The following is a 24,614-nucleotide window of genomic DNA, read 5'->3' on the forward strand; positions in this document are numbered from 1 at the left end:
GTCGTGGGGAGAATGAAAAATCTTTCTGGGAGCCCATGGTGGTTGTGAAGATCAGGCGGGCTCTGTGTGGGGTCTGCTGTGGGACCACTGTGCAGAGGTGGGGAGTTCTTAGGGTGGGGCTGAGCATGTGGTTAGTATCATCTGACCAGCTTAGAGGGTTGCCAGGCTAGTTGTGGGGGCTAGAAAATGGAACCAAGGCAAGATAGTTTGCAACCAGTGGAAGGAACTGGGAAGTCTTTGGCAATAGAGCTCTTGATGTCAAGAGCTCCAAGAGATGTCAAGATAAGTTCATGAGCTAGTCCACCCATTGATTCAACAAATTCTCGATGAACTGGAGTCGTATGCCAGGCACTGCTCTAGACCTTGAGGCTCTGTGCTGAGCAAGATACAGTTCCTGCCCTCAGGGAAGTTATGTTGTTGTGGGAAGTAGAGATGTAAAAAAAGATGCTGTGTGGTAGTGGTTAATACCATGAAGAAAATAAACACTTAAGTGGGCACAACCGAACAGGAAGGGATGGATTGAAATTAAGGCTTAAACATGAGGTTAATAAACAGAGAAATGGATTGATCTGAGTTCTGAGAATGTCCTAACTCTGCAGGCATGCAGTTTTCTAGAGCAAACAAGAGCAAATGAATCTTGTTTTCTTGGGAGTGGAGGGGGCAGGTAGGAAGACCCTTGATCAGGGACTTGTAACTGTGCGATGAATCTTGATTGCAGCGAGGTGCTTGATAAAGGCTGTCTTGGAGAAGTCTAGATGGGCCGATAGTGACTGGATTGATTTATTCCCCCAAAGTGTTGAGCCAGGATTACTGTCAGGCTGCGGGGAGGGTATCCGGCAGTGTCTCCAAGGCTTGGCCCTGGGCTTGTTCCCTTCAACATTTCTATCCATAAATTGGCGGAAGACCCAAAAGACGTGCTCATCAGACATGCAGCTGAAATGGAGCTGTCAGGGACAGCTAATGCCATGGATGACAGACCCAGGATTCACCGCGATGATCCTCCACAGGCTGGAGTGATGGAATGAAACCAGCAATGGCCCTGATCACACTCAGATTGGGGAACAAAGCCCAGCCATGGAGTAGGAGTCCTTGCTGGATAACTGACCCTGGAAAGGAAGCCGGATGCGGTAGGAGGAGGCAGCAAAGGCAGCCAGACCCACTGGCATCCCCACCCTTTCTAGTTGACAAGGTCCTTGGCCTCTTTCAGGCTTAATTTTTCCCCTTCATAAAGTGGGGATGATGCTGTTTATTGCCCAGGAATGTGGAGAGGATTAAATTCAAGCATGTATGTGGATGCCTGGCTTCCTGTCTGTTCTGTAGTGGATTTATGACAGACGCAAGGGAAATAGGGGTTTGTGGAGGCCCATGGGAAGCCTCGGTGCCCGGGGGCAGCCTTTCAGGGGTACGTGGAAGGCCCACAGCCAGAGTGGAGCCTTTCAGGGGTACATGGAGGGCCCACAGCAGAGTGGGTCTTCCATTCTTGGCACTGTGCTGTCCCTTCTGGGGATGCCAGCTTCCTAAGAGGGCCGTGACCTCTGTGATGTATCCAGAGTAAGGATAGGGGTTCCTACTCAGTTTCTGCCTGTATTCCAAGTTGGGGAGAGGTAGGAGTGTCTTATCAGGTGCTGAGAAAGGACCATCTGTGGGTGGGTTTTGATTCAGGGACCCCAAGGTCCTGAGGGGACCTTTGAATCTGCCTCGACTTCTCCTTAGAGTTGGCCTTAAGTAAGTGGTGAGACTTTTTTCTATGTGTTTCTATGTCTAACACCTGTATTAAAAAAAAAAAAAAAACAGCCAAAAGTAGAGCAAATAGCACGTGATGAACCCATGTACCTATCAGTCACCCAGTTTTAGTGATGGCCAATGTGTGGCCATCTTGTTTCATCTATGACCCTGCCATCTTCCCCTCCAACCCTGCTGGATTAAGTTTAAAGCGAATCTTAGACATAATTTTATCTGTAAACACTTTGTATGTATCTCTAAGAGATAAGGACTCAGTTTTTTTTTTTTAAGCATAAACCACAATACCATTATCACAATGTTTTAAAATTGATATCATTGTAGTAGGTCTTTCTAGAAAATCTATTGGTATATAGCTTGCTTTGTAGAGGGGAGAGTCAAAGAGTGGTCCTTTAAATGTCTGGTGTCTGTGACTCGGGACTCACCTGTTCCCTTTGAGGATGATGATGAAGAAGAAGAAGGGGGTCTAAAACCCAGATTGGTGGCCTCTTTTATTCTGATTGTTCCCAGGGACACAGCAGTGAGAGTGGGGCCTATTTATAGACAAAGTCTAGACATGGGACGGAGGAAAGGAAAAGAATGGGAGAGGGCAGAGAGGAGGGGGGGAGAGAGCATGGAAGGATCAAGAAAGCCTGAATGGAAGATGGCCCAGCCTCCCTGCAGCCACACCACCTTCCTGAGCTCCCAGGACCCTCCCACTGCGGCCAGCACCGGGCACCTCACCACGTTCTCAGACCTATGCCATTACTGTCGGTACAGGTGTCACGCCCGTGCTACAGGGGAGGCCTGGAGGTTCTGAGCTCTGGCATGAAATAGGCACTAGCACCCTATTGAGACCCAGACCCGTTTGGCCAGATTCTGCTTTTTCCTGGCACCTCTCTCTGCTTCTAAGTCTGCTGAGGCCGCGTGCGCAGCTGGTGACCAGGGGGCATGGCTGTCTCGGTTGTTAGAATAGTGAGGCACTCCCGTATCTTCAGCTCTTCCCGATGTTTCCCATTTACCCTGGCCACCCAGCGACCTTGGTACACCCCCCGGGCCTCATCAGGACCTGGCAACAAAGGGGGTAATACCTGGCACAGAGGAAGCCTCTGGGACTGTAGCCTATGTCCATTCTGATTGGCTGTCAAATGCAGTGACTTTCCCCCTGGTTCTGTGTGTGGGAACATGTGAGACATTTTGTGCCTGCACGTGTGTATGCATCAAATACACCCACACGTGCGTGCATTTGCTCTTGTACACAGGTGAGCATGCATGTGCTCATATACAAAGAGCATTACCAGGAAGCCACATCCCTGCTGGGAACATTCATAGTCCCTGTTTGTGGGACTCACTGAGCCTTTGGGATGAACTGTGAGAGTAGGGGTGTGCTCCAGATGTCCCCATTGGCAGAGCTCCATTCATGAGGCATTTTCATTCCCACCCCCCTCCCCATTGCCCCTTCATTGTCTTCACCACCCTCTCCCAGGAGAGAGCACTGAGAAGTTTTCAGAATGCTCTTTCTAGAGCACCTCATCGACTTCTTGTGGGAGCCCACCAAATATGGATAGCAGATGGTTTTAAGCTAGGTAGTCATGGTCCTTCTGGGAGTGCCAGGGAGGAAGATGCCCCCTTGCCAAAGATGCTAGTGCGGCAGGCTGGGCCACAAGCCAGGCCAACAGGATTGCCATCCTGTTGTGTGAGGTGCAGGTAGGGGCCAGTGTGTAGGTACAGGGAGATGCATGTGAATCAGTGCACGGACCAAGCAACTGCAGCTGCCCACGGGAAGTTGGGCTCAGCCCAGAGACTGTGATCTGATTGGAGGGCCATGCCAACGGGGGGGGGACATGGGTAGCCACGGGGAAGTGGTATGGACTCCAGGATCCAGAGCCCAACCAAGCTGACACAGGTGTAGACACCCTCGTGTCACCCTTACTCTGTGCCAGACGCTGTCCACGGTGCTTTGTACATCTATGATATTCCTGTTAACCAGATGAGGAGACAGGGTGTCAAGATGCTAAGCAACCTACCCAAGGTCCCAGCGGGGAAGTGAGGGAGGCAGGGCGTGAGTCCAGCTGTCCACTCCACAGTCCCTTCCCTCCCCCTGCCACGGGGCAGTGAGTCTTGGGCTTCCTGGCGCTCAGCCCCAGCACTCTGGCCTCTACGCTCAGAGCTGTCGGCTCACTCCTGACCCCTGTGCAGCTGGTCTTTTCTTGTTTCAGGTCCTGGGCACAACCGAACAGGAAGGGCTGGATTGAAATTAAGGCTCAGCTCACTCAGCAAGACATAGTGTCTGGAGAGGACCCAGGTGTCCCGATTCCCAGAACTGTGCTCTCGGTGCTGGCATGTGTAGAAACCTCTTGGGAACCCACTGTTTGTCCATTTTCTGTCTTGAGAAAGCAGTAGGTTTCTTTGGCCTGGAGACGTGTTTTCTTCCTCCCCTTTCCCTGGGGCCTGGGCCCTGCCACGGAGCCACCCCTAGTGAGCTGGCACTAAAGCTGCCTGTCTTTCTGACCCGTTTGCAGAGCTCTGGAGCTCAGCCGTGATAAAGATGAGATCTCCCTGTTGGTGGAGCAGGAGTTCTTAAGCCTGACCAAAGAGCACCTCATTTTGGTCACAGAGAGCTCGGAGGAGCTGGAGGCCCCCGGCACCTCTCTCGAGGGACCCAGACAGCTGGCTCCCTGCCTTCTCATACCTCCTCCGGTGGCGGACAGCAGTGAGTACCCGGGGACCTCCATCATTGCTGGTGATACGCTTCTTGAGCCGAAGGTGGCCATGTCTGTCATCAGCAGCCGGCCGGACTGTGATTCTGTCATGTCTACTGTCACGGGAATTCTGCGTGCTGCTAAGGTCAAGAGTGTCAAGGGGACAGAAGATGGGGGCCACAGCCTGGGTGCCTCTAACTCAGAGACCGGCAAGCTCCTGGCTCAGTTCCCATTCAAGTCCACAGAAACGTCCAAGGCTCCTGACAACAAGATGGTGTTGGAGGAGACAAGGGTCATCAAGGACTTCTTGCAGAACAGCATGTTCGGTGGCCCAGGACCCAGGGAGCCCATGGGGCTGGGCCCATTCCTACTGCTACCGCCTCCTCCTCTGTCTGCACCTCCTGAGAAGCTCCCTGAGCTCCCTCCTCAGAAGAGGCAGCTCCCAGTGTTTGCGAAGATCTGCTCCAAGCCCGAGGCTGACTCTGCTATGGAGGGGCACCTCTTGATGGGTGAGTGGGCCTGGGAGCAGGGCCAGTAGATGAGCCTGCAGGGAGGGACTTACCAGCAAGCCAATCAGGGTTACAGCAGGTGCAGATGGCATCTCTGTGCAGAGTGGGGGGCAGTGGTCTCTCTGGTGGGTGTGGGCCCCAAGTGCAGCCTGCTTTTTGCACCCACAGGCCCCCTCTGCTGGAGGCCCGTGTATGGGGCACAGCTTGTCTAAGCAAACGTGGTGACCTTGATCCCAGCGCATTTTGAGGGGAGATAGAGGCACATTTGGTAACGGGCTCATTTTTTGAATCCAGGTACTCAAAGTACGTTGAGGGAAGCGTTTACCCCAGCTGTAACTGCAGCATGGGGACCTTAAGCCAGATAGGAGGGAAATTTGATTAGCAGACAGTGTCATCTGGCTTCCGATAAAGGCACCTGTTCTGACCATGAGGACTGGTCCTCGCTCTGGGCCCTGGGAGTGAATGTGCAAACCTTCCACGTTTAGTTCAGACTCTTGGCTCTGGACTTGTTCCCTGGGACTGTTCCCCCCCATCCCACTCCCAGGTTCTGCATCTTGTGCCCCTTCTGATCCAGCCACTCAGACTGGACGGTTCCAAGGCAGACTGATGGCAGTGGCATCTGCCCACAGCCAGCAGTTACTAGGAGAGTTGACCATACACCTGTCAACCAAAAGAAAAATTACCCCCGGGCTGTGAGCGTGGATGGATACCTGAGATCCCTGTGTTGGGAAGGCTCAGATCCCTCTCCTTAAGAAAATAAGTGCGTGTTCTGTGTTCTGGAGCATTATCGGAAGGCTGAGAAATCAGAGCTGGGGACAGCAAGCTGGACTCTGGGTCCTAGGAAGAGTCTCTGGGAGCCAGTGGCCTCTTTGGAGCCATGGGCTGTGCGTGTGAGGGTGGAGCCCTACCCGGAGGGTGGGACTTTCCTGCCATCTCCTTCTCCAGAAAGGATGTATGGATAGCTCCCTGACGGATGGGGCCGCTGGGTTGGAGGTATTCCTTTCCTACCCGCCGTGCCCGCTACCTGTGTGTGTCTGTGTGCCAAAGAGAACTTTACAGATGTGAGTATGCTTGCTAGAAAAAATGCGGGTGTGAGTGCATCTGAATGTGTGTGTCTTGTGTGCATAGTTGTGTACGTGTGAGTGAGGCGGAGGAATGACAGGCAGGAGTGTGTGTGTATGTGTGTCTGTCTGTGTACACAGATGTTAGAAGAGGGAGCTTTGGAGCTGAGTGAGTGGCAAGTGTGTTCAAGGCGATGGGAGGTGGGTGAGAGACTGCAGGTGTGTGGGTCTCTGGGGAAAGGGCTATTATTAGTGGGTACCGTTATTTCAGCACACTGGCTGGGGGCTAAACTTGGCAACCAGAGAAACTCTTGGAAGAGACTCTAGGGACATGTTTTGCTAAAAATGTCATTTTCTCCTAAATTGGCTCAGACTATAGCACTCTTCCCTTGGCTGGGATGGCACTAGGAGGGCAGGCCCAGTTCTGTCCACACTCAGCCACAGGCCACTGGACTGTGGTGGGGGCAAGAGCTGGTAGGATCAGATCCACTCTCAACAGGTGACACGGGGCTCAGGTCCTCCGATCCAGCCACTATGGGAACGATCTGAGGGCACCTGCTGTTTGTCCAGGGCCGTTTCCCAGCCAAGCTCCAGGGAGACCTGCAAAACCTCCAGGTTGGGGTAGGAGTGGGGAGCACTACTCCAACCAGACAATGCCTTAAAAACAAACAAACCCCCATGTATATAATTTCAACCATAGTTAATTTTGTTTGAAGAATGAGTTCCTTTTGCTCAAAAGGAAATACGGGTGTGGAGGGTTCCACAATGGTCCAGGCAGCATCCTCATGCTGGCAGTCCACTCAGTCTATTTGGCAGGAGACCTGAGCCTGGCCCCATCCCCATGCAGGGACTCATCGTGTCTCCCTGACGCCCTCTCCCGCAGTGCCACCTTTCCAGACTCCTGCATGCAAGGCCTCACTGAAGGCCCACTTCCTTCCGGAAACCCTCTGACCGTCTCAGATAGAAGCCGTCTCAGCCACCCTCTTCTCCCACTGTGTCCCTCTGTCACCTCACGGTCCCCATCTGTCTTGTCCTGGAGCTATTTCTGGGTCTGTCTCTCTCTCCCTCCTTGTTGTGAGCTCCTGCAGGGCTGAGTCTAGCTCTGACTCATCACAGTGTCCTCAGGACTCAGGTCAGGGCCCGACACTGACGGGCGGGCTGCATTGCCCATGAGCGAGCAGCACAGCAGGAGCAGAGTCCATGGTGAGGGGCTGGACCTCGGTGCAGACCATGTGCTCTGCAGGAATGTGTGTCTCCCCCACTAAGCCAGGGGCCCCCTGAAGGCAGCTTTGTATCCAGGGTCGGCACTGTGGATGAATAGAGTGAAGAGAGGGAAAAAAAGAGGGAGTGAGGAAAGAAAAAAGATAGGAATGAAAGGAGGGAAAAAGGAAGGAAGGGGAAGGAGGAAAATAAAAGAAGAGAAGAAAAGAAAGGTAATTGGGAAGAAAGAAGTTTGGATGGAAGAAAGGGAGAATGGATGGATGGAAGGGAGGAAGGTACAAATGGAGGGTGGATGGATCCATGTATGCATGCATGAGAGGGGAAGATTGGAATGGGCAATGGTCCACAAAGGCTCCAGGGAGAAGAGTAGGACTGGGTTGGGCTGGCAGAAAGGCCCCAGAGTGCTTTGAGGAGTCCCAGGTGTGTGCTAGGGAGGACCTGTCACTTTGTCCACAAGAGGGTTCTCCCAGCATCCAGCACTTGGCCTTCCAGAGCCATTGACCCAGTTTCTCTCCTGCTGTAGAATGGAACCCTAGCACCAAGGATCCAACCAAGGGTCGAGAGAGCCTCTTTCTCAGTCAGTGGCCCCAGAGCCAGAAGGACACCGGTGGTGAGGAGAGTTGCAGTGACCCAATAGGCTCCATGTCCATGGCCCTGCCATCCACGAAGTCTGTATGGCCAGCCGAGAAGAACCTGCTCTATGAGTTTCTTGGGGCCACCAAAAACTCCAGTGGGCAGCTGAAGCTTCGCAGCAAAATGGAGGTGGACGGGCTGGAGCTGAAATGTGAGTTGAGCGTGCCCAGGGGAGCATCTATAGAGGAAGGGAATCCAGAAAGTCTGCCGCCAAATGGCTGCCTTTGAGTCACTGTCTTTCTCTGGGTGTCAGTTTCTAAACTCATAAAATGGGGAAATGACTTTCTCCTACGTCCCTTATCAGGAATACAACTACTAGGGAAATACAGGTGGCTTTCAGGGTCCCATGGGCATCATTAGTGGTCAATTTGAATACAACTCGGAGCCAGGGTGCCTCATATCCCCTCAAGTTGCTCAAGCCCAAGAAAAATCCATGCTTCCTATTATTTCTACATTGAGATTATTCGTGTCCCTGCTTTCTCTCCTTACAACTGTTTCAGTCAGAACTCCTTTCCCAAAAAAAGATGCCCATAAGGGGAAACTGAGGTCCCAGCTCTGACTCTGTGATAAGCTCACAGGACGTATTATAGAGGGAGAGAACCTAGGATTCATATCCCAGAACAACTCAACCAAATCTCATTCATTCAGACTAACTTGGGGTCGTACCATATTAGTTAAATAATGTTTGAGATTTTTAAAAAGTGATTCCAATATAGGTACAATAACCTATATAAGGTTCTCGGTGTTGCCAAGTACATGTCCCAGGGGACTGCTTTAATAACTTGGTAAGAATGAATTCCAACGACATAGCAATTGTTGGTATAAAACTGGATTTTTGTAAAGCACTTGAAAGAATTTGGTTTTGTACCTAGGTGAAATATAGCCATAGCAACCTGGGTTATTGTTTTTTCTTGCTAAACCATCTCCTTTACTAGTGAATGATGGAGAAAGAGCTCTAAGCCAGACCATGCTGGGATTCTCACTTCTTCCAAATTGGCCAGGTGTGTGCTAACGATGTTTTTCTGTAGTTGGAAAGTCACCCAAACTTTGAAGAACCCGAGTCTTGGAGCTTAAAAGACCTGACATCTGAGAGCGTTAATCCTGGGGTAGTCACGGTGCTGAGGGTGTCCTGGCCTCTTTCTTCTCCAATCCCTGAAATACTCTACCTCTCCCATGACTTGCAGTTAACCCACCTGTGACGGTGGCCGACAAGAACAACCTCAAGTACACAGGGAATGTATTCACCCCACGCTTTGCCACGGCCTGGACCTCAGCAACCTTGAACCAGCCACTGTGGCTCAACCTCAACTATCCACCTCCGCCCGTGTTCACAAATCACTCCACCTTCCCACAGTATCAGGTGAGTGAGTGGGTCTGGCTGTCCAGCTTCCAGCCACGGAGAAGCTGTGGCTTATGGGGAGCCTGATTCACAAAGAGGCTTTAGACTTGTTATTCTCTTCATTGCAGCCACATCAGACCAACTGTGTGGTGTATACACACACACACACACACACACACACTTCTAAATTTTCCATTGTCTGAATTCCAGTTCACTCTATGCGGTGTATTCCAGATCTGCTTTGCTAGTTTTGGCCGTTTAAGTTCTTAGACTCCCAGCATAGGATGATAGTGTGGTCCCAGCTTCCCACACACCTGCTAGTGCTTCCTTGTTACCTGGATGGTATGTGTCCTGTAGAGTACTCAGGACAGTCCGGGTTTAGGACTTTTGTCCCGGCATAATTATTAAAAGCACGCCCTTTCACTCTCAAGTGCCCTGGTGTGGACGCCAAATTGTATGGCCACCTTATTTCAACGACATCTGAGTGGTCTTAGCTTGTACCAGTGAAGGTGGCCTGGCATACACATTTTCAGTCTTGGGTTCATAGCCTAATAGCCTAAAGGGAATTAGTGACCAGAAACACATGTAGCAGGATTGGAAATTTTACTCACAGAACTTACTTATGCAGGAAAATGTAGTTTCTTTAGTTTGTCTATTTAAGTCAATTTCCCTTAAGAGTTGCTGCCCACTGGGCAGAAGGAAGAAAAAAATCAAATCAATGTCCACTCTGGTTTAAACTTGAGTTCAATTCAGTAGCTTAAATAGTCCCTTTAGGTAGTGCTCAGCTTCTCCAGGAAAGGCGCTCAATGTCTAGGATTACTTAGTCTTCTGGCCCCCGCCCCAGCACCTCTCCAGAGCAGCATGTGGGTGTACCGGAGGGACACGCCAACTTGTAACAGTCAGGTCCTTGGGAACCTGCTGCCCCAGCCTGGCCCAGCAAAGCATGGAGAGAGCAAATAGAGAAAACAAGACACCGGAAAGTCATCTTGTCCTCTCTCTGTGTCCCTTCCCCTTCCACTTCTCCTTGGCTCCCTGTGTCATTCCCTCTTTCATAGCAGAGCAGCAAGCCTTATGGCTTAGATGTCCCCTGAGCAGAAGGCAGATCTTCTCTGCCCCATATAAAGCCTCTCTGGGCCGGTGCACGAGCCTTAGCCCCAGAATCTTAAACAGAAGCTAAGCTTTCTTTCCCTTTGATGTTTTGCTTTCAAGCCTTTTTTGTTTGTTTGTTTGCTAAAGAGGACAAGGGCCTGCCCTCTCCTCCTGCAGGACAGAAAGCCTCACACTCGGGTCCCATATCTGGATCCTCCTTACATCAGTCTTGAGAGAAGTACCCGCATGCCCTCCTCCACTCACTGACCCCTTCTCCAGTACTCTTCACCCTTGCACGTTTGTGTTTGCTTGTTTACTCTTCAGGCATTTATTCACCGACTCACCGATGTGTTCATTTTTATTTATGTGTTTACTCATTCATTTAAGTAATTCAAAAACCTTTGCTCGACACTGACTAGAGGCCAAGCATTGGCCAGGCGAGGGCATTCGAAGATGACAGACAAACTCACAGTCCAGCACACGTCAGGAGCAAATCAAAGAACAGCCCTGTGTGCACACCCCACCTCTGAAAGAAGCAGTTGCATACTTTTATGCAGTGTAAACCGATCCACTCTAAGTGCACTCACAGCTCGGCATATAAAGCTGATTCATGATGGCTTGCTTTATAAACAGGAGATAGCAGCTCCTTGCTACGACACCCGCTTCTGACCTGACTTTTTGGAGGGAGTGAGATTCGAACGTACCTGAGCACAGAGACCCTTTGTTTTCAGAGATGCCAGTGTTTGCAGGGCAGGGCTGCTTCCACGGCTTCCTGGCCTCGGCTGGAGACGCTCACCCTCCCAGGTAGTGATGGGGAACAGTGCAGTTTACCTTCTTCCAACTCCTCGTGATTTCATAATGCCATCCAGCTTCAAGACAGCTCGTCAAGGGGCCTGATTTAATAAAAAGAAGGCAGGTTTTGGAATCGGCAGACTCGGGTTTAAAGGAATCTACTGCCTTCGAGCTGTGTGGCCTTGGGCAAGTTAAAGTTAGCTAAATGCTCTGAGCCCTGGTTTCCTCACTTGTGAAATGGGCTCATGATAATAAGCAGCAGCCACAGCAGCAGCATAGGCTTGACTCGCTTGTAAGGTTAATTGAGTTCATGGGTGAGAAAGAGCTTTGAAAAATCTAAAGTGTGATACAGATGTTGGTTTTTATTATTATTCAGCCCTGGTCTTCCTAGGAAACAGGGTCAGGGAACTCCAAAGACCTGGAGGAGACACAGGGAACGGTCTATCCTAGTCTCTTTTCCTGCTTGGCGTTAGGAATAAAGATGAGGTCCCAAAGCCAATTTGCTCAGAACCCTACTGTGGAGCGATGCGGAGCGATGCAGAGCCATGAAAGACTAAGTCCACAGCACCAAGGAACTCCAGAGTGCCCTGGGCTCCTTGGCATAAAGGAATGCTGCTCCCAGTTAAGGAGGGAGAGTGGAAAGAGGCCATGACCTCAAGCAAAGAAGAATGAGTGTTTATTTACCTTGCTTTCGATTTTCCAGAATTGCAAGTTGAACAACTAGCAACATCCTTAAAGTCAGATAGTGTGTTGCTCATGCTGATACATGTGGCCCTGTCTCTTGAAAATCCGTCCAGGATGGAGCAGGGAGGTGGCTGTTTGTCTTGCACAGGCCCGAGGGGTAGCCCGGCCCAGGCCGATGTGGAGGGAATGGTGGCCTGGGGGAGTCTGCTGTGTATAACAGAGCCGAGGCTGATGGGGAGGGAGACGGACACACAGAACATGGCCTCGGAGCTGGCTGCCGGCTGGAACAGCCCCATCTGTTCGACTTCTCTGTCCAGGGTCAGGCCACGGCCGGGGTCACAGAGACTAGGCTGTGGTCATGGTGGTGAAGGGGTTGCCCTGGCCGCAGGGTCTGGGATGCAGGTGAAGGGGCTGGTGGAGGCGGGAGGGGCCTGACCACGGTCTGTGTCAGTTGGTTGGGAGCAGAGACCAAGGAGAGGTTCTTAGAGGATGTGTAAACTTGGGGACCTGGAAGATAGGGCCCCATGTCAGGAATTCTGGAGCCTTTGATGAGGAGCTCATGGGCTCTGAGGAAGTCATCAAGGGTACAGTGTCAGCCACCAACACTTTGATAGTTGCCACAAGCTGAGCCCAGAATGAAGGCAACATCTCAGGGTTTGGAATCTTTGGGAAAGACATATTGGCCTGAGGGGTGCTTTGAGCAGCATCTGAGGAGATGAACTCTGAATTGGCAGGTAGAGGCAGTCTGAGATTAGAGGGGCCATGATCTGACGCCACCCACAGAAGCACATTCTGTGTGTGTGTGTGTGTGTGTGTGTGTGTGTGTGTGTGTGTGTGTATACATGGATGCCTGAGGCCACCCCAGACAGAGTTCGGAATAAAGATTCCACTTTCCATCAGGCTGAACTGCCAGACAGCTTCTCCAAGGGGTGGGGAGCAGTGAGAAATTCTAAAAATCCCTAACATTTGCAGAATCCTCACTATGTGCTGGACACTGTTCTAAGCCCTTTAGATGCACTAGCTCATTGATCTTCGGGCCAATCCTCATCATAAGGTACAGACTCAGGTGTACATGTGGCACATAGACACACAGCTGCAGGGACCCAAACTAATGCACCCGAAACACGCAGCTGCAGACACAAAGGGAAGCACACGTGTTGATGTGTTTAAATAAACACAGATGCAAACTGACACACACATACACACAGATGTACCTCGATACCTCCTGTCTTGGGGCAGGAATGGGGTTTGGGGAAAGGACAAAGGGTGAAATAGCAAAAAAAATAATGTAGCTACTTTCACAGGCTTTCCAGGTCCAAACACATATAATTTTGTAGACAAGGGAAAAGAGGCTCAGAGAAGTGAAGTGATTTTCCCAAAGTCACACAGCCACCAAGGGGCAGATCTGGGATTCAAGAGGCAATCAGGTTCCTCAAGGTCTTACCTTAAATACTCACCCCAAGGGCCATGAATCCTGCCCAAGAAGGGGCTTCCTGTGTGGGGTGAGTTGTGCTTGTTTGGCCTGCTGGCTGGACAGGACTAACTGGCGGGTGGGTCTGGCCGGCAGTGTGGTGGGACGGACTCGAGCAGGCTGGCGATCCAGGCACGTGAGCTGGTCTTTGGGCTGAGCGGCTACCGCTCTCTGGCTGGCTGGGAGCCCTTTTCTCCACACTGCTGAGCCTCCCCCTTCTCTCTGCAGGGCCTGTATCCACAGCGTGCAGCCAGGATGCCCTATCAGCAGGCCCTGCACCCCCAGCTGGGCTGTTATTCCCGACAGGTGAGTAGACAACCTGCCCACCTCTGTCCCAGCTCCACAAAGGCCTTCAAGTCAGAAGGACATCTGCTGCCTCGTCTTTATCCAGCTGGGCACTGGCCATATATTTCCCGGCCCGCCCTTAGCCCCAGAGAACAGGCACAGAGGCCAGTGTGCATGTGGAGACAAACCAGTGTCCCTTGGTGATAAGAGCTGGCACCTGCAGAGCCCTCACTGTGTGCCAGCCGTTCTCTACAGGCTTAACCTGCATAAACTAAGGGCAGGGCGCCTGGGTGGTTCAGTCGGTTGGGCATCCGACTGCAGCTCGGGTCATGATCGCGCAATTCATGAGTTCTAGCCCCACATCGGGCTCTACTGTCAGCACGGAGCCCGCTTTGGATCCCCTGTGCCCTTCTCTCTCTACCCCCACCCCCAGCGGCTCACGCAAGCATGCTAGCTCTCTCTCAAAAATAAATAAACTTTAAAAGAGAGAGAGAGAAAAAGATAAGGGCTTTACCTGCATGAACGTCACAACCACCCTATGAAATAGATTAAAGATGAGGACACTGAGGCACAGAGAGATTAAATAACTTGCGCAAGGTCACAAAGTTAACATACTAGTTAGCTTTTCCTGTGGCAACAGATGGCCTCAATACCTCAGAGGCTTTCAACAATAAATACTTATTTTTCACTCATAGGCCTCTGAGTTGGTTGAGCTGGGCTGGGGTTGGGTTCAAGCCTGTTTCATGTGACCTCCTTTTGGGATCAAGACATAGTAGCTTTGGCTCCTGCCACGTGGATGACCGGAGTGCCAGAGGGGTGAGCGGAAACACGTGATGCTTCCGAGCGCCTCAGCGTAGAGCCAGCACGTGGGATGTGCGCCTACCCGCTTTCCACTGGCCAAGGAAAATCACATGGGTTTGCCCAGCATCAGTGGGGCTGGGGACTCACACCCTTCCATGTCAGTTTGTCAGTTAAAATACGAGACACCCAGTTAAATTTCAGATAGATGGTGGGTAGAGTTTTAGTATAAGTTAGCTCCAAATATTGCATGGGCCACACCGATATTAAAAAATTATTTGCTGGGGCGCCTGGGTGGCGCAGTCGGTTAAGCGTCCGACTTCAGCCAGGTCACGATCTCGCGGTCCGTGAGTTCGAGCCCCGTGTCGGGCTCTGGGCTGATGGCTCAGAGCCTGGAGCCTGTTTCCGATTCTGTGTCTCCCTCTCTCTCTGCCCCTCCCCCGTTCATGCTCTGTCTCTCTCTGTCCCAAAAATAAATAAAACGTTGAAAAAAAAAATTAAAAAAAAAAATTATTTGCTGTTCATCTGCAATTCAGATTTAGCTGGATACCTTTTTTTTTGTTTGTTTGCTAAATCTGGCACCCCTGCTTCCGTGGGTAGCGGATATGTGCTTAAAAATCACACGACGGCAAAATTGGGAGTTTGACCTTGGGCAGCTCAGCTTCAGAGTCCATGCTGCCAATGACCATGGTTTACTGCCTCTTGGACACAGATACACAAAAACACAGTATCAAAATAAAGCAGCAGAGACAAATGCAAACACACAGAGACACACATGAAGATATAGTCATATGCACGCCCCCAGGCTGCACACACAAGTGTGTTCAGAGAGACTGAGAGTCTTGGGGCAGCAACGGGGGTGTGAGGAGAGAAGCTAATACTGCTCTTCATCCCCAGGCTGGTCTTGGCCCCTCACACACAGGTGGACAGACCCCCCACCCCCCGACACACACACACACTCAGACTTACACTCCTTGGCTCTCCTTTCTCCCCCCAGGGAGCCCCACCCTTTCTCTGCAAACTGCCCCCCTGACCTGAAGTATGTTGGAATGTTCCAGAGGGTAGAGAAGGGCCCATAGGTAGATCCTACTTTATTAGCTGGGCCAGAACTGTTTCTCTAGCAGTAGGGAATCTGCATCCTGAAGAGGAACAGAGAGGAGACAGTCCGGCTCACAGAATCTCAGTCAGTCACCCCCACCCCACAAACAGTGATACCAACCACCTAGCCCCCACCTAGCTCCAAAGAGTTCGCACTGAGGCGACCTTCTGGGCGTGTGTGCATCTGAAAAAGTAATATAAGAACATGGTACAAAATTTTTAAAAATGTCAGAGTCACTGTTGCTGGTTCCTCAAGCATCTTTCCAGTGGTATCTATTTATACAAACATTTTGTACAAATGCCGCTTTCTGGGCACACTGTTCTAACATTAGTTTCGTCAGCAGAGAGTATCCTGGAGATGGTTCCAGAACGGCATACGTGGCCGTTTTTATGGTGTTTAGCTGTTACATGTAGTTAGGGTACCTTTCTAAAGAAAGTTTGTATCAGCTGTAGGACCCCCGTCTCCTCTCTCACGTCAGTTCCCTCCCAGGTCCGGGACTCCACCCACCACCCCCACCCCCAAGAAAACCAGGGGGATTTTCTGCCATTTTCTTGCAGGTGTCTGTCCTGGGAGGTGTCTTCCTGGGTTCTCTCTTTGAGCCCTTGACCCTTTCTGACTTTCAGCTTGTCATCTTCGGGTTTTGGTGCCCATGTCCAGCATCACCCAGTCCTGTGTATCCTCTGGGGGAGACATGGGGAGGGCCAGGACGGAGGAGCATACCTCCAGCCTCCAGAGGGAGCATGCGTGGAGGTGCGGTACAGCGGTGTGCCTTGGGGCTTCCCACTACAACTCTGACACCTTGAAGCACTTTACGACGCAAGGTCTTAACTTCTCTGAACCCCATTTCTTCATTCCTACAGTGGGAATAGTAATGGTCCTGCCTCCCAGGGCTGTTTGGAGTTTGAGTGAGAGAATCTGTATGAAGGGCTGGGCATGCCCTAAGCACTCAATAAACCCTAGCCTTTGTGAGTTTTTTTGTTTTTTGTTTTTTTTTAATGAGATAAGGATGTGCAGTGTTGGAGAGAGGGTTGTCTGTGTGCTGAATCCCTGAGCAGCTTGGACCCCAGACTCTTGCTTTCAAAGAGGAAGCCCAGAAGTTTCCCCAATTTTCCCTTCGGCACACAGGAGGATGGCTGTCCAAGAGAGAGTTTTCTGACGTTTGGAGCTGTCAGTAGTAGAACGTAGTGCTTAACATGTAATGAGATCCCCATCACTTTAGGTATTCAAGCAGACACTAAGTGGCCTCTTTTTTCCTCCCTCCTCTTCCTCTCTGTTTCTCTCTTGCACTCATTCATTTACTATATGTTTATTGAGCAGTTTCTGTGTGCCAGGCATTGTCTTAAGGCTGAGAAGATATCAGTAGATAAGACAGATAGGGTCCCTGGCGTGTCCGTTGGTGGGAGTCGGATCCAGGTAGTGTCTGAAACCCCACTGAGTTCCTAATTTTCTCCAGAGTGTGAGCTGAATCCCACTGCCTTTTTGTGCCCTTTCTCCCAGACTCACACTGTGCAGTACTGTAACCGCTAGCCACATGTGGCTATTTAAACTTAAGTCAATTAAAATTAAGTAAAGTTTAAAATTCAGTTCCTCATTCACAGCAGTCACATTTCAAGTAGTCAGTCAATAGCCACATGGGGCCGGCGGCTACCATACCGGGCAGTGCAGACACAGGACATCTCCATCACCTGTCACGGGCATTTCCACGGGGCAGGGCTGTCTTGCATTGGGAATCTGTTGAGATCCTGAGGTAGAGGCCAGGGACATCTAAATCTCAACAGCTTTTTTTTGACAGTAAAAGTAAGAGACAAGGGCTTTGGGGATGGTTATTGACAGAGGAACAGGTAGGGAGGTGGGGCAGAGAATGGGAATAAAATGTATGTACTATTTATTACGTGCCAGTCTCTTCACTTATATCAGCGGACTCAGGGGAGTCCGTTGGGGGAGGGGAGTGTTTGCCCATTCTACAGACGAGGAAACTGAGGCTCAGATAAATTAAGTACCTTGCCAGTCAGACACAGCAGCTGAGCCCTGTGCTTTTGCCATTTCAACACATTGCCTTCTGTATACCCACAATGAGTGAGGGGCAAGGGGCTGGGGGGAGGGGGGGGTGGCGCCTGGGATTAGGGTTGGGGTTAGAGCTGGGAACCGTGAGGTTTGGAAGCAGTGGGCTCTGCGGGACCCAGCCCCTCTCTCATCTCTGACCTGCAGGTGACACCGTACAATCCACAGCAGATGGGACAGCAGATTTTCCGCTCTTCCTACACCCCCCTGCTGGGCTACATCCCCTTTGTGCAGCCCAGCTATCCATACCCTCAGAGGACACCTCCAAAGCTCTCCGCCAATCCCCGAGACCCTTCCCCCATGGCAGGAGACGGGCCGCAGTACCTCGTCCCCCAGGCGTACGGGTGAGTCCTCAACTCGCACTGGGAGTCCACCTGGTACCCAGAAAGCTGCCGGGGAGGGGAGGCGAGTGCTCCGGGCCTCGCTGGTGTGTTCTTGGTACGTGCGTTCCATGGTTGACGGGAGGGAGGGGCCCTGTGCCTGTCAGGATGCTATGTGGGTCACGGACCGGTCCGGTGTGGAGGTGAGGCCGGTCTGGGGCCTGCCGGGCCCCTTCTGTAGGCCCATCGGGGGGCTGGGCCCCACAGTCTGGCTGCAGAAACGTAGCTGCAGAGCTGTAGTGGATGACGATGCACTGTCTATAGCAGGTGGCAGGTAGTGGAGCATAACACACCCGCCTTTACCTGTTTGCTTGGTTTACAACAGGACACGGCCAGGCGATCTTCTTACAGCTTTCTCCCCCCACTTCCTGCACCCTGAGCTCCTTCCCAGGCTAATCTCTCCAACATCCTGTTGACTTTGTAACAGGCCTGCTGAAGGGGCTTCCATTGCTTATCAGGGCTCCTCACGCTTCTCCTCCGAAGTGCCCCAAACGGCAGATGAGAAGGATTTAACCGCAAGCAGCCAACGCAAACTCAACATTTTGGCCGAAAATTCCACACACATTTTACCTGCTGGTCAGCCATAAAGTTATGTTTGTTGTTTTAAGATGACAGCACACGGCCGCTCATTCCCACCCACCAAATCTTCAACTAACATTCGTGCTCAGGAAAGGGAGATGGGAAAAGTGAGGCAAGGTGGGGGCAGGCCCCGGTCTCCCCAGAGGGGCGATTTGGTCATTCAGAAGGTGTTTATTGAGGACCTCGTGTGTGCCTGGCACTGTCCTAGGCAGTGGTTCCTGGAGGGAACAAGGCAAAGGTTTTCCTTCTCTCATTCCAGCGGAAGAAGTAGACAATTCCGAAATAAACAAGCAGCTCACGTGTCAGGGGCCAGAGGTTAGGAGAGAGAGAATGAAGGGATGTCTCCTGAGCAGAGATCTAAATGAAATGAGGGATTATATATAGGTGATGAGCTCTCTGGGCAGAAATACAAAGCGCAGTGGCCCTGAGGTAGGAAGTGTTCCTGGAGCATAGCGCGTAGGAGAGGGAGTGGGTGGGATTGGAATCAGAGAGGATGCAGGGCCAAACTAGATGGGGCCTGGTGGGCATGGTGAGGAGTTTTAAGAGCAGTGGGAAGCCATTAACGCTTTTAACCTTTGGAGGACGTATTCTAATTCTCCGTCTAAAGAAGAGGACGTTGGCCAATGTATGAAGCCTGGACCACGGGCCAAGAGCTGGTGCAGGGGAGCAGGATAGGAGCCCTGACAGCTGTCGGAGTAAGAGGTGCTGGCGGTGTGGACTAGGGCAGAGACCGTGGGAAGGAGATAAGTGAAAAGATCTGGAGTATTTATTTTCTTGGTTGAATTGACAGGACTTGATGATGCAGGATGTGGAAGGAGGGAAAGAGAGAAGCCAAGCATGATTCTTCAGTTTTTGATTTGAACAAGTGGAAATGCCAAAATACTAAGGTCAAAATGACTCTTAAAGACGGGTCTGTCGATGCAGTTTGGTTTTGGATATGCAAAATTTGAGAGGCCCGTTACACATATGAGTGGGGCTGTTGACAGGCAGGTGAATGTGTGGGTCTGGGGCTCAAGGGAGAGGCTGGGGTTGGCAATATAAATTCGGGAGTCATTAGCATATAGATGATATTTAAAGGCACGGGGTGGGATGAGATCGCCCAGGGAGTATGTGTGCATCGAGAGGAGATGAGGCCCAAGGACTGAGCCCTAGGCCTCCTACAGGTAGGGAGGTTGGGGAGTTGTGGAGGACGCCGCAGAGGCTCTAAGAGGGAGCGTTAGTGAGGTGGGTGAAGGAATAGGTGAGGGTGGAGTATAGGAGGCCAGGGAGGAGGTGTTTCCTGGAGGGGAGAGGGAAGGATCACAGAGCAACGTGAGCACGTGGGCTAGGATGCAGGGAGTGCCGGGCAGGGCCGTGGTGTCTGGGGTTCCCAGTCATCTGGGCGGAACAGGTCTAGGAGAGGCGGCGCTGGGCAGGAAGCATGCAGGGGCCCTGGGGGAGAGTGTAGTCCGGGTAGTTCGGGAGACAAGTAGCGTCAGGAGCAAAGAAGCGAACCAAGAGACTAAACCATATGGAGAGGGAGAGGAAGGAGCAGGTGGCTGTCAGGGAAGGAGGAGCCGAGCGGTCCCCTCCCTTTGCCACATCAGTTTGCATGCATTCATCGGGGTAGGATAACCACATGGTTTATCTTCCAAACAACAATAAGTTTGAGAGTTAAAAGGAGCACAAAGAATAATCACACTGGAAATGCCAGTGTAGAGACTGTTGCAGGCAAACCAGGACAATTGGCCATGTGCAAGGTAGTTCAAGCTCCTCCTCTTCCTCCAGGAATCACTCCTGGATCACTCTAGTCCATGGGGATTACCTCTCCTCCTGGCTCTCTAATGAACGTCCTGTCCAAACCATGCCCTTGACAATTGAACCCATTGAAAGTTCCCAACCTGGGTGGCCTAGATTCATGGGGCGTGGCAATCCGATATGAGGTGTGTCCTGAGTAATTTGTTACCAGTAATTATGAAATGCTGAAGTACGGGCTATGTATGATCTTTTTGTAAATCAGAGTGGAATCCAGTGTATCCCTATAATATCACTTTCCATCATTTCTTTTCCAATGTGATTTTTGGAAGAGAGAAAAAAGGGTGGGGTTGGGGGGGTTAGAGCCAGCATAATTGTTTATGAGGCATCTCCCTTGTGCCAGGTCGTGGGCTGGGCCCTGGGCATAAAGTGGCAAATAGTCCAGATAAGGTCCCTGCTCTCCTGGAATTTATTTAATGAAAGGGGAATCTAACTAACCCAAAGCCTTGCTTGCCCATGACACTGTGAGCGAGAGATCTGGGTACCAGCTGAGGCATTACAAATTAATGCGGTGGCTTGTTCCCATTCCTTCTTCCCTCCCCCACCCCCTCCCTCTTCTCCTTTCATTAATTCATGGGAGGGTGTGGTGAACGTGAACGTCTTCTGTAATATGCATCTGCCCAGCTGAAAAGGGACCGAGAATCCCTGGATTAGACTAAATCTAGCCATTTGTTCCGCTGCGATTTGTACTGATCTCCGTTCCCATTCATTCCAAGTATCCTAGCAGATGGGTGAAAAAATTGCTGTAGGATCCCAGAAGTGTGAGTAAATGATTCCATCTGGAGAGGTCAGGGAAGGGGTCACGGAGGAGATGGCTTCTGAACTCTCTTCTGAAGTATGAACGGGAGTGTGGTGCGGGGAGAAAAAGTGGTCTGCGCTTGGAAGGTGAGGCTCAAATACTCTCGGCTTTTCCTTCCCTGCTGGTCTAAGCGAAGTCCCAGGCACTCAGTGACGTCTCAGTGCTTATTCCTCGCACTGGTGTTGAAACGGAAAGCCTGATCTTGTTTGGTGTTGATAAGGGGTCAGGGAGCCCTGGGATGGTCCAGACTCTGGGGTCTCCCACTGGGACGTGGCCCTGAGTTCCGTGGTGTGGTGGCATTCCTGAAGGACACACCTGGGTCCTCTAAGGCAGGTAGAATGGCTTTAGGCCCACAGGTAGGGTGCTCAGATCCGGAGAGGCTCCCTGCTGTGTGGTCCTGGAGATTGGGGGAGCACTGGCCCCAGAGAGGCAGTCCCTTACAGGCTGCCAGGGGCTCCTTGCCTTAAGGAAGTGGCAGAAGAAGCTCTTTATTGCCCTCCAATTGGGTCATTTTAATATTTTATTTTCCCAGAGCCAAAGCTTTTTTTTTTTTTATGCTAACGCGTTTAGCCTTCAAGCCTGTCATGATCTACCCAGTCCTTGACAGCCACAAAATTAATGTATTACTTTTTCTAATATCTCTGCTAACATCAGGAGTTTCATCATGACACTGTATTCTCTCTCTTCCAGGTTTGGCTCGACGGCTGGTGGGCCCTTGATGAATAGCCCCTATTTTTCCTCCAGTGGGAATGGCATAAATTTTTAGATGGTCTTCTCTTCTCCCCCCTCCTACCTTAGCCCTTGGGTCAGGGCTAAGGGCTCTGGAATTCTGGATTCTGTAATAGCAGCGTGGCATGAAGTTGGAGAAGCCAAGGCTCCGACCAGGTCATAGACAGAAAACAACAAGACCAGACTCATCTGTTGACCAGCTCTCTCACACACATAGCCCCCCTCACACACACCACCCGCCACACATGCACCTCCCTCCTATTCACACTCATCTGCTCAGCCATCTATGCACCTGTATTTAGCTGACATGAGTGATTTTTTGTTTTTGTTGTTGTTGGTAAAATAGAAATAAGACACTTAATTTTAGAACGTTTGTATTTTATGATAAAAGTGAGAGCTGCTTGAAATGGAGTGTGCCTATTTATTTTTGTGATGTTCTGTGTTCTCTCCACTGCTCATTTCTCCCACGCACGAGACACAGCGTTCACCCAGAACATGACAAGAAACCACAGGCTGGAGTCCTCAAAGTGCTGCTGTCTAAATACAGGAGCCCAGGGATCATAAACTGAAGGGCTTACTCTTCTCTTCGGTGACCCACTCACTTCTCAACATCCCAACTGATGTATCTCAGGAGTGGACATAAAAGAAGGACACCCTGCTCAGGTGGCTGCTTTACAGAAAAAGTCTCTCTTGGACACAAGATGGGGAAATTTGATCTGGAAATCAATTCCAAAAATAATCCTAAATGTGACGGACTATATCCAGAGATTGTCTATCAATGCCAAGCCCCAGGCCAATGACAAAACTGAACCTGATGGCACTGCCCTTTGATCTGTCTCGATCAGCTTTTATCAGTGACTTGAATAAGGGTGTTGAGAGCATCCTGACCACACATGTGGAGGACACAGTTCTGGGAAGAGATGATGGTCTCATCTGGCAATAGCACACATACTAAACTCCCCCATACCCATGGCAGGTGGCATCGCTAAGCAGCGGTTCCCCTCGACCTGACAAAAGCCACAGCATCATTTTCCCCATGGTGGTTCAGGGGGCCATCCCTGATCAGGGATGGTCTGTGAAATGGAATCCCTGGATCATCCTTTAGAAAACTCTAACAAGATGACATTAAAGAGAGTTAATTTAGGGACCTACATTTGGGTCAAAAAAAAAAAAAAATGAGCTATGCACGTATGAGACAGGCCAACAGTATCAGTTATAAGTTACTCTATTACCAATCTTATTAGTTACCTGAAAGCTCAACCCCACCCTGGCTGAGCCCAATCCTGACAGCAATGACAGGTCGGGGTCTGGAAGTCACCGATGTCTTGGGGCAGCCTTGGCCCCGTGCTTACAAGAGCATGACTCTTGACCTTACAGGGTGACACCATTAGCCTCACTAGCCTTTCCTGTTGGGAACCTGGAAATCAATTTATCTTCTAAGTTCTCTTAGGACTTAGGCCCTCTCCCTTTTCTGTGGCCTGAGTCTTGGATTCCTTCTGAGTTCATTAGCCCCTTTCCCCAAGGCTGGACACTATTTTTAGTATATATATTTTTTCCTTTGGCTAACAGTCTAGATTTGCCATGGACTCTGAAAGACACTAGTTGCCAAGGAGTTCTGACAAACTCAGGACCCCTTTTCTGAAGGGCTTCTTGGCATTGTATCTCCAGGTATTAACCACAAGTTGGACCATCATTTACCACCCTCTCTTGATCTTAGGGTGTTTGGAGATAGAAGAGAGTAAGAGAAAAAGCATTGATTTGCCTTTGGCGAGACCTGGGTTCTAAGCCACTTTCCGACATTGACCTTGGGCGGAGAATTTAACTTCTCTAAACCTCAGCTCTATGAATGGCTATGTGAATAGTTGTGGGGATTAAAAGAGAATGTAGACTTAATATAGATTTATGTCTACTTAATGCAGACATGTGATTTTACAATGGTGGAGTGAAGATGTTTCTGTCCCTCTTCTCTTGAAATCGCCCCCTAAATAGCAAGAACAAGAAAACCCATATGAACTCCATTCTCAGTGAAACTAGGAGAAGCCAGCAATCCCATCCACTATATACGGAAGCAGAAATGGGATAGAGGAATAGTAAATGCCTCAGTGGAACAGGGGAAGATCATCTTGAGATGCCCACTGAAGGACACTGATCAACAAGAAGCAAACGATTTTCTTCTCAGTAGAGGTCTCAGTAGGAGTCCGGTACTGGACACCGTGAAAGGTGGGCTGGAGAGGGTTGAAAGTGAGGATGTGATGCAGAAAGTAGGTTCTATCTTGACCACACAAAGCGAGGGGCCATGGATAGCATGTATAGCAGACAGGAGGCATTTTTTCTGGGGAAACTTGGACGCCATGCATAAGGATTGTGGAATTGAGAGTCCAGATTTAAAATGGGGATTAAGCAAAATATACATACCCACCTAATGCCAGCACCTAGATTTTAACCAAGAGGCAAGGGTTTGGGAGATCCTCTGGAGAAGCTGAACTGACCCAAAAACACTTGAAGGCACCAATAAAAATTATCCTATGATTATGTCCATCACAAAAGCTGCAAATCAACTTTTAACGACCTGAGTGTTTTAATTAATTAATGAGAGCATGCACAAGTGGGGGAGGGACAGAGAGAGAGGGGGAGAGAGAGAATCTTAAGCAGGCTCTGTGCCCATCACAGAGCCTGATGCAGGGCTTGATCTCATGACTGTGAGATCATGACCTGAGCCAAAATCAGGAGTCAGACGCTTAACCGACTGAGCCACCCAGGCTTCCAAAAGACCTGAGTCTTAATAGGAATAGGCAATCCCCAACAAGAAAGAAATGGATCAAAACAAAGGTAAAAAGGAACCAAAAAAGAGACAGACCATAATATTCTTG

The 24,614-nt window shown here is 50.5% G+C and overlaps 1 protein-coding gene across 2 annotated transcripts in view; it reads left to right on the top strand.

Annotated features, from left to right (window-relative positions):
• The window catches only part of CC1H1orf94 (chromosome C1 C1orf94 homolog), a 37,463-nt gene extending 15,312 nt beyond the window's left edge, over positions 1 to 22,151 (top strand). The window contains exons 2-7 of one of the 2 annotated variants that reach the window (XM_025912425.2): positions 4,242 to 4,930; positions 7,736 to 7,996; positions 9,030 to 9,205; positions 13,449 to 13,526; positions 17,611 to 17,807; positions 21,706 to 22,151. In XM_025912425.2, coding sequence (XP_025768210.1) covers positions 4,242 to 4,930; positions 7,736 to 7,996; positions 9,030 to 9,205; positions 13,449 to 13,526; positions 17,611 to 17,807; positions 21,706 to 21,781 — 1,477 coding nt within the window. In that variant the 3' untranslated portion in view covers positions 21,782 to 22,151. The remainder of the gene's footprint in view (positions 1 to 4,241; positions 4,931 to 7,735; positions 7,997 to 9,029; positions 9,206 to 13,448; positions 13,527 to 17,610; positions 17,808 to 21,705) is intronic. The other variant, XM_086716395.1, reaches the window with a different exon arrangement.
• The last annotated feature ends 2,463 nt before the right edge of the window (positions 22,152 to 24,614 follow it).

This window comes from Puma concolor, chromosome C1 (assembly GCF_028749965.1).
Source record: "Puma concolor isolate L17-30 chromosome C1, mPumCon1.1.hap2, whole genome shotgun sequence".
Taxonomy (NCBI): domain Eukaryota; kingdom Metazoa; phylum Chordata; class Mammalia; order Carnivora; family Felidae; genus Puma; species Puma concolor.